Genomic DNA, 8,879 nt, shown 5'->3' with positions numbered 1-8,879 from the left:
AACATATCCTGCCCATTTTACCAGCGTTAGCTCGTGGTTCATCTTTCTCCTCTATACACCGCCAAAGATGGTCCTAAGGGATGAAGCTTACCAGACTTTGGGTCTTGTGGAGTCCGCAGTAAGCACGACTTCCGGTAAGAGTAAGTCTGCGTATTTCTCTGCTGTAGTTGTTATCCGACGTTATCAACGACACCCGGGGTATGCAAATTCGTCCACCATCTCGAACAAGGTCCGCATTGTTTGAGCCAATCTTCGCGTTGCAGTCGCCCAAGTGGATTTGAACGTCCCCTTTCATGATTTTCTCAACCACGCTGTTCAGCTGACGTAGCTCTTTTTCTTCTGCAGGTCGGCAGTATCTGTTGGCGCATAGCACCGGATTGTAGTAAAATTAAATTTCTAAACCCGTGTTCTAAATCTGGCAACGGATATTCTTTCGTTTATCGATTTCCACTTCATCAGTGCCGCATGTGATGTGATTTCTGGTAGAACTTATTACAGAAATAAAACATTGAGCCATTTTTAATTGATATAGGTAAGTTTTATTTCAGAGAAAAACTATTTACGATGTTTGACACTAGTAGCTAAGTTTTGATATTATTATTTTATCCCTGCTCATACGTTACCATTTGGTGGTATAATCTTGGGATTCGCACGTTCGCATGGGCCCACAGGCTAGAACCTCCACTCAAGTACTTCTCAATTTGGTCCTCCAGCTCCGGGACCTCCCGACTGCACGCCACCGTAGTTCGGCTGTTGTCCGGCAGCTCCCATTTGCATCGGTGAGTGCATCATCGTATTTGGACTTGACACAACCTGTGCGCCAACGGGCGAAGGCGCAATTTGACCACCCATTTGGCCAGGACCGCCTCCTGGAGCCATACCACCCATCGGACCGATCTATTATAATAAATTGTCACCATTATAGATTCTCATAAAAAACGCATTTAAAGTTAGGTACCTGATTGGGCATCTGTCCTGGCGGTGGTTGCTCATTGGGAAGTGTTAGGTTCATAAGTAAATCTCGTACAGCAGGAAAGAGGGAACATTCCCCGGGTTGGAGCACAGTACACTCGACAAATCGTCGAAGATGAGCACTGACCGCACTCGTCAGTTGTTGCGTGACCTGTTCACGACGTTCCGCCAGTTGTGTGTGGTTCACTGTCATGTCGTAGACCATCGGGAGCAGCATAGTAACTGTGTCCTTCCAATCCATGTTTGGCAGGTAGGGTACCCGAGAAATTTGGATGAAGAATAGAATTTTCTGTCGATGAGATAAGATCGTGGTGGTTCCAACCGGAACAATTGGGGTCGCCGATGGAGGCATACGCAGGATGAATTGTACATTCCATTTGTTTCCTTGACCGAGCTCGGGTAGTAAATCCAGTCGCATAATTTGAATAAAATCCTTTAGCACCTGAGCGGGGAGATTTACCATGCGAGTGAAACTGGTAACGACGGCTGGCCGATAGGGAGGAGCGGCCACTCGTTGGTCGAAGAATTGTTCAAGAATCTGTAGATCTTCTGGAGTCCACTGGTATGACGGCTTGTTGTCCATAGGGCCCAACGGGGCGAGAGAAATCTTCATGTGTAGCGACTGCATGTGGTTCGGATTCAAGAACACCTGATACTGCAGGTAGTCCGCTTTAAATAAAACGACTCCCGGTTCGTTGGATGTGATAGCTGTAAGCTGTAAAAAAAACGTGAATTGCATTGTTCAGTTACAATTATAATGCCAGTTTTGTGTCTTTAGAAGAAATAAGAAACTTACATTCTCTTCTTGTTGGATGATTCGCTGCAACTGCCGGCGCATGAAAACCGAACCGAGAAACCGTTCTAAAGGACTTAGCTCCGGGCCAGGAATTTCCTTCTGTGGATGGACGGTTGCACGACAAAGAGTATCCAATGCTTCGTGTGTCAGCAGTGTTGGCATTGCACCAGCCCACGAACGTGCCGGGAGGACACGGGACGTGTTGTGATGAGTTGCTGCAATTAATGAAATCAATATTATAAGAGTTTGGTCAAGAATAATAAGAAGTTTACTTTGTGGTTTATGGTCCGGACTCTGCCCGGGACGTGGAGAAGGCCTAGGCATTCCGGGAGATCCTGGCCAGTTGGAAGCAGCTGGCGACAAAGCTGCAAATGGGCTTCCATCAGTATGGGACTGCATGTATGGCATGTTGCTGGGGCCGGGCGAATGAGCAGCCATGGGACTCGGCTGCGGATTCAACGGTGACGATGGCATGAGACCTCCGCTTGGTGACGGATGTGGCATATGCGAAGCTGGTGGAGAAGTCATGTTGAAATTGGGATGACTTTGGCTGCCTTGACTGCCCCCTCCCATTCCTTGGGGATGCGGTGAGGCCGGCGTGTGCGGATTCGAACCAGATGGCGGTGTAAGAGGGGCAGCAAATCGTAGGCCGGGATCGCGAGGACTTTGAGGACCTCGCATACCACCACCGCCTAGAAAAGCGGATCCAACCGAAGACGGTCCCCCATGAGGATCTTCCATTGTGATTGGCGATGGTGGGTTATCATCTTCGGATTGCGATCGTCTTCGGTACACAGCAGATTCATCAACGTATTTAGACAGGAAACCTTTCAAGCCTTGAGTTGGAGTAAATTCTTCGACCACGTGACTGCGATCAAAGCGACTACAAGCACCATCTCGAATCGAACACAAGCCACTGCCACGGAAACGAATTTCCAGACAATAAACTCCTTGAAAGGATATCCTCAGCAGAGTTGGTGACTGCGGAATAATACAGAAAGATAGAACCGGTATCTTAGGCGACTGAAGGATCGCCAAATGCGGGATGATTGGTAACTTAGCAATCGAGCTTAATGGTTGGTAGGTCTCGTGCAGTAAATGAACAATCTGAGCAAGGTCGTAATTGTGGTTCAAATGTGTCTGCAGCTGATCGCGCATCATCGAATGGGCATTGATGGCACTGTTTCCTCCCGTGAACACCATTTTAAACTCCTTTGCCTCAATATCCCAGTAAATATTAACGTTGACTTCCTTATTCGGTCCATAGGCCAGAAGCAAACTGGTGTAGCTGTAAGATTTGATGGTTACAATATTATGCAGGTTATATTTGTCGTTTCGCATCTGCTCGCGAAAATCATGCACAAGTGTATAGAGATAGACGATTTTCGACCAATCGTTCAATATCATATCCACAATACGATCGACTGAATCTACCGGGAGCATGTCATACTGCAAGTAGACTGCTCTTCTCATTCCTTGCTCTTTATGATGAGTGCTCGGTAACGGAGTGCCATAGAATACCAGTTCCGTGGTCCACAATCGTGTTTGATTACCTTTATTAATCTGAGCTCGAACAGATACCGAAAGCAATCGTCCAAGAAGCGCATTCCAGACATCCTTTTCAATTTTCGGTACGCTAACAACTTTCGGTTCAACCGGCGGTTTTTGATCCTGGCTGCTGCCCTGAGTTTGAGAACTGTTGGATGCCACTGTTGCCGGCACGAGCGGAGGTTTCGGTTGTGGTAAAGTCAACAGTTTAAGCACCAAAGATGTAGCATTGGCTTCGACTTGCAAACCACCGTGTGGTATTCTGCGGCGAGTAAGCTCCTGGGCTAATGCCACAAATGGTAGCTTCTCGTCACACATTGCCACCACGTGAGCCAATTCCGGAATGAAATACGCCGGGTAGATGGTTTTTTGCTGTTTGCAGGGAGTATTACCTTCTCCGCTCAGTAGCTTTCTTTTCATACCGCCGGCTGTTTCCTCTACATAGGTGCCTGGACCATGGGTGGCAACGAATGTATCGAATTCGATTAACGATTGTACTTTAAGATACATTTTCGGCATTCCGTCATGCTCGGCTGTAACAATTGCCGATGAAGAAGAAATAGCACCAGCTGTTGTACTTGAAACACTCGGCGGTCCCCCAGAGGGCACCGATCCGGGGCCAGATTGGCTGGAAGAACCAACAGTTCCGCTAGATGAGTGATGGTCTGCATCTTGCGATTGACTATCTTCCACCGAAGAGGGCTTAACCAATACCAAATAGAAAATGTAGGTCATTTCATTGGGACAACCATCACGTTCCTTTAGTTCGACAATCTGTAATTAATAGACTTGCTGTACACAAATCACGTAACATGAAAACCAGCTAATCTTACCAGTATAACATTCGAATGCCGATATAATTGAATGTACACCTTGTGTGGATTGATTCGTTCGATAGGATGGCCAGCGGGATACACCAGTGGAAGCCTTTCCTGTGTTGTGGCTGGCAAATGTTGAAGGGTTTTCTCACAGCGTCTTTGCGTAATCCAAAAGCGCAATTCCGAAACCAAGTGTTGCAATTTGCTACGATCATTGTTTAGCGCTAGCTGCATTTCCGGCATAATCGGACAATCTAAATGTTTTGGAACATGACAGCGTAACATCCCGGTGTGTGTATCGACAGTTATATAAATTTGCTCTGCCCGTAGACATGGACTCAGCACCGGAACCGTAAGCATTGCCGGTGTTCCTTGAATGTTATAATCAACGTCCTTTAGGAAAAGTTGGAATTCAGCTTTTAGATCGCTCAAACGAGCTAGGGAACGGACGTAAACAGTATGTACAAGAAGACGTTCCATTGAAAGGAGATCGGACCGAACGGCGCGATCAGCAATGTCCGCCTCCTTACTGCCAATCGAAGGAATATGTAAAATAGCCAATTGTTTGGTTGTATCGTTCTGGTCCGTTTGAATCATCAAACGATATCCTAACTCCGATTTTGGATCCTTATTAGTTAGTTCACGCCAGTATGAAACAGTCAACTTTGTCCCAGGGATATATTCGTCAACATGAATGTTATCATCTAATCTGTCTCGCATCAATCGAAGCGTTTGTGTGTAGAGAACTTCCAGTTGCAGAGATTGACAGAAGTAATGCAAACAATTATAGACTTCCGCCAACGCATCCGGGCTGTCCACGATACGACCTTGAATCAACTGATGGATGTAGTTTACCTGTAGAGTATGCACCAATGCTTTACCATCTCCAGTTTCTTTGTCTTCTACCAACACGTCGATGTCAAGTAAACGCCAGGGAATGTTCGGTCCATCTCCCATAACAGTTAACGAAACTTCAAACTCATGATCAACTTTAAAGGTAACGCGACCATTTTCGATTTTAAACTTTCGCAGCTGCGGAAGCAAATTTCCCGTGACCAATCGATGTTGAATAACCTGATTCAGTCGCTGCAAAGTCTGTCGTTTCTCCAGAGGGGTAATCGGATCCGGAGGCACGATGCGTTCCCGAATGATCGATGGCAACCGCGAGTAGGTTCCTGTAGTCAAAATTTCCACCGCTGCTGGGATGTGAAAATTGGGCAATCTGGCGTTGACCAATGTTTCGCGAGCCATGCGAGACATCATGTCAGCGGTGTCGATAAACAGAAGTGATTGCTTATCAAGAAACCCCATGATTTTAGCCGACTTATCAACCTTGGATGCTGAATTAGCCCATTTTACCAAAGCAAGAAGGCGAATAAACAACTGCCGAGTACTAGCAGAAAAGTTGTAGATTTCAATCTTGCGCTCCATGTCCGTTTTGCGGGGCAGCCTAAAAAAGCCGGAACCAGCAATTATCAATATGCTCTAGTTGCAAATGTTTCATTAATTATACTCACAGCTCCGCCAGTACCGTTAACTCATGGTACGTTCGCTGGATGATAAAGTCGATTAGCCTGCCCAGCGGAATTAGATTTTGTCGCTGGGTCATTTCCTGTCCGGTAGGGATGAAGCTAGTAACGGCTCCACCCTGTTCGAGTGGTTGCGGTGCCATAGTTAATTTTTTTACGCTGAAATCGTTTTTAGATAAATTGTGACGCTTCCTGCAGATGCAAACGAAGGCAAAATAGCCCGAAGAAAAATGTCTTTTTCAGTGCCGAAAACACTTTTGAAAACGCAAATTTTATTCTTAAACTTTCAGGCACACATTATTGAACACTTTAAAACTGCTCAATTTCCGTTTTTGATTATTATATGCTCTAATTTTTGTAATCAGCGCTGTTTCACTGAAATCAAGCAAAAACACCGTCGCATTTTCACTTTGACTTATGCCTTGGATTTGTCAGAGCTGCCAGTTTTTTAATGTAAATGCAATTTTTTCGCTGGTGTAGTGTTGTCAAAAAGAATTACACGCTTGGGCATTTTTATTCCAAATAAAGTATATGTTACACAGCTTTGTATTTACATGATTTGCATGCAAAATTTGTGTAAAACATCAAACAAATTCGGCCCGATCGCATAACCCAAGCAAAAGGGTTGAAAGGGCTGGGATTGGGAATTCAAGAAAAGTCACTGTTTCATATTTGTTCGTTCCTTCGAATAGGAACGCGCAATTATTACCACAAGAAAAAATGTCAGGTGGTTGCTTGTATTGGAGTTGTCAAAATTTCTTCAGTAAATAACAAGATTTTTTCTTGAGCTGTTTTCTTTTCAACAGCGTACCCCGCTTTAGAAGGTAAATTAATTGCTTTAATTTAATCTGAACTTTAGGTTGTTTAGATGAGCGATGCCCGTACCTTGATAAATTAATTCGTACAAGAGCATGCTAAGCGGTTCAAAACTGCGTATGTAAAAATAATTTGAGTTAACCTGAGTGAATTAATTTATGAACACTTTAACAAGAGTTCGATTAAAATTTGTGCAAATTTAGATAAACCAGGCTCAACCCAAGATTAGTCAAGGGAGGTTTTCTGATGTTCAAATTTGTTCTTCACCCCCGCTGGGTTACCCTTGACGATCACCGAAATTTTCAAAGCTGCAACTGTTGAATGTATAAACAACGTCGATGGTTGCTAACCAATCGTTCCGCGCACTTCTGTTCTACAAACTGTGAAAACTATAGATCATCTATTTTAACTCGCTTTGGTTAAACCCATCTACAAGAAAGGTGATATCGGCTAGACTGCTGCAGCAAACGCGTATAAACACCGTCTACCGGCATTCACCCAGATCTCGTTACGCCGGTTGTAACCGATAACACATAGTTTTGTATGGAATTATCAAGCGGGCTTCATGGGAGCTTCAAGCTTCGATCAAGGAACATACGTCGTCGCACAAAGCTAACGATGCACAAAACGCTAATCAGACCGGTAGTCCTCTACGGCCCTGAAACTATAACTTTGCTTTCGGAAGACCTACGTGTACTTGCCGTATTTCAACGAAAGGTGTTGCGGACTATTTTTGAGGAGCACAAACGGAAAACGAAGAGTGGCGGAAGCGTATGAATCACGAGCTACAGGCACTACTTAGAGAGATTCCCATCTTACACCTGGCGAAAGTTGGAAGACTACGATGGGCCATGTCGCAAGAATGCCGAACGACTGTGCAGTGAAATCCGTTCTCTTCAAGAATGCCACCGGCACCAGGAATAGAGGAGCACAACGTGCTAGATGGCTCGACCAGATTGAAACCGACTTGCGTGTGTCGAGACGCGCAACGAATTGCCCAGGACCGAATACAATGGAGAGGAGTTTTTAATACGGCAAGAGCCACCTTGGCGCTCGGCTAGTAAAGTAGTAAGTAGTAGTCATGGGAGCTCGCACTACTGCGAACCAAATTTTTACGATTCAGGCTCAAAGTGTGCAAACGCATGCCTCTCACGGACGATAACCGTTGACGGCGACGAACTAGAAGAATTGGTAGATGAGCTCGTGTATTTGGGATAGTAGATGACCGCGGACAACAATACTAGTAAGTTTCAGCGATGTGACAACCACCACCACCAAGAAGAGAGCTGTGAGGTGTCCAACATGCGAGATCCAAGTAGTAAGCGACTTGGTACTTCTTAGAAATTGGCGCGAGTGGCCGAAGATCGAGTTGAATGGAGACCCTTGTTTGACTCAACACGAGCCATCTCGGCTTTATGCTGTTGACGACGCTCGTCGTTATTATCAAACGAATTAGCTATACAAAACTTCGAATAACGGCACCAATTAAACACCCACATACATAAGTGACAACTAGATGAACCTTGAGATAAAGACACGGGTAGCGGCTGACAACAGGGCATCACTAGGCAATTAAGGTAACGTAGTTTACAATTGAACAAAGTGAATCGGTGAACACGTGGTGTCTTTGAGCATATGATACTGCAAAATATCAAAAAATATTTCGATCTGGTTTTAGTGAAATCGAACTTTTCTTGGGATACTATTCATCATATTTGAAATACTCTGCTAGCTAAACTAAGCGGTCATTTTGTGTTGTCTTTATCTTTGGCGGATCCCGAGTCACATTTCCTCTCTTCTTGAACTTTTGGGCGATTGTCAAGCCCAATATTTATCAATAGGATGGAATTGAGAAATATTGGGCAATTTACTAAACATATGATTGGTGCCTTATCTCGCCTGCTTTTTGGTGCTCCCAAAATCTTGCGCCATTGGTAGGCGCCAGCTTGGTCAACCGCACGCTAAAAAACCAGCCAGGTTTCTGACGTACTTGTGAAGCAAACAAAACACGGTAGACTGTAGTGGGCTGGACATATAGCGAGAATACCGGATGAGCTACCAGTAAAGGCTGCAGTGTATTCTACAGAAACCCTAAAAGAAATCATCGAATTTTTGGCAGACCCCGTACTCGTTGGATGTGTGTTACCCAAGGAACATTTTTGTTGTACAGCAGCTTATTAACCGCTTGTTCCATTCGTTTTAGCTATACAATAGTTGAGTAAGCTAATCTTCAACAAAAATGTTTGTTAGGTTGTTGACGAGAATTCCAGAGCAGCGGATGTAAGGGCGAGTAAAGGATAGTAGCCTAAAACTCCCAGTTGGCAATTTCATATGAATATTTAAGTAACAAATAATAACTACGAACTGATATGTATCCAGAAAAATTCGAAGCTCAAAACC

The 8,879-nt window shown here is 44.7% G+C and overlaps 1 protein-coding gene across 1 annotated transcript; it reads right to left on the bottom strand.

Moving 5' to 3' along the window:
* Positions 1 to 542: 542 nt before the first annotated feature.
* On the bottom strand, positions 543 to 6,024 carry LOC128738893 (mediator of RNA polymerase II transcription subunit 14). Its single transcript, XM_053834359.1, has 6 exons — positions 5,652 to 6,024; positions 4,150 to 5,584; positions 2,041 to 4,090; positions 1,769 to 1,983; positions 959 to 1,687; positions 543 to 897 (listed from the first exon to the last, which is right to left on the bottom strand). Exons 1-6 carry the CDS (start codon positions 5,804 to 5,806, stop codon positions 697 to 699), a joined length of 4,785 nt encoding a protein of 1,594 aa, XP_053690334.1. The 5' UTR covers positions 5,807 to 6,024; the 3' UTR covers positions 543 to 696.
* Positions 6,025 to 8,879: the final 2,855 nt, after the last annotated feature.

Source organism: Sabethes cyaneus, chromosome 2 (assembly GCF_943734655.1).
Source record: "Sabethes cyaneus chromosome 2, idSabCyanKW18_F2, whole genome shotgun sequence".
NCBI classification, from domain to species: Eukaryota; Metazoa; Arthropoda; class Insecta; order Diptera; family Culicidae; genus Sabethes; species Sabethes cyaneus.
The sequence above is the reverse complement of the archived record's forward strand: the minus strand, read 5'-3'. Positions and strand labels throughout refer to the sequence as shown.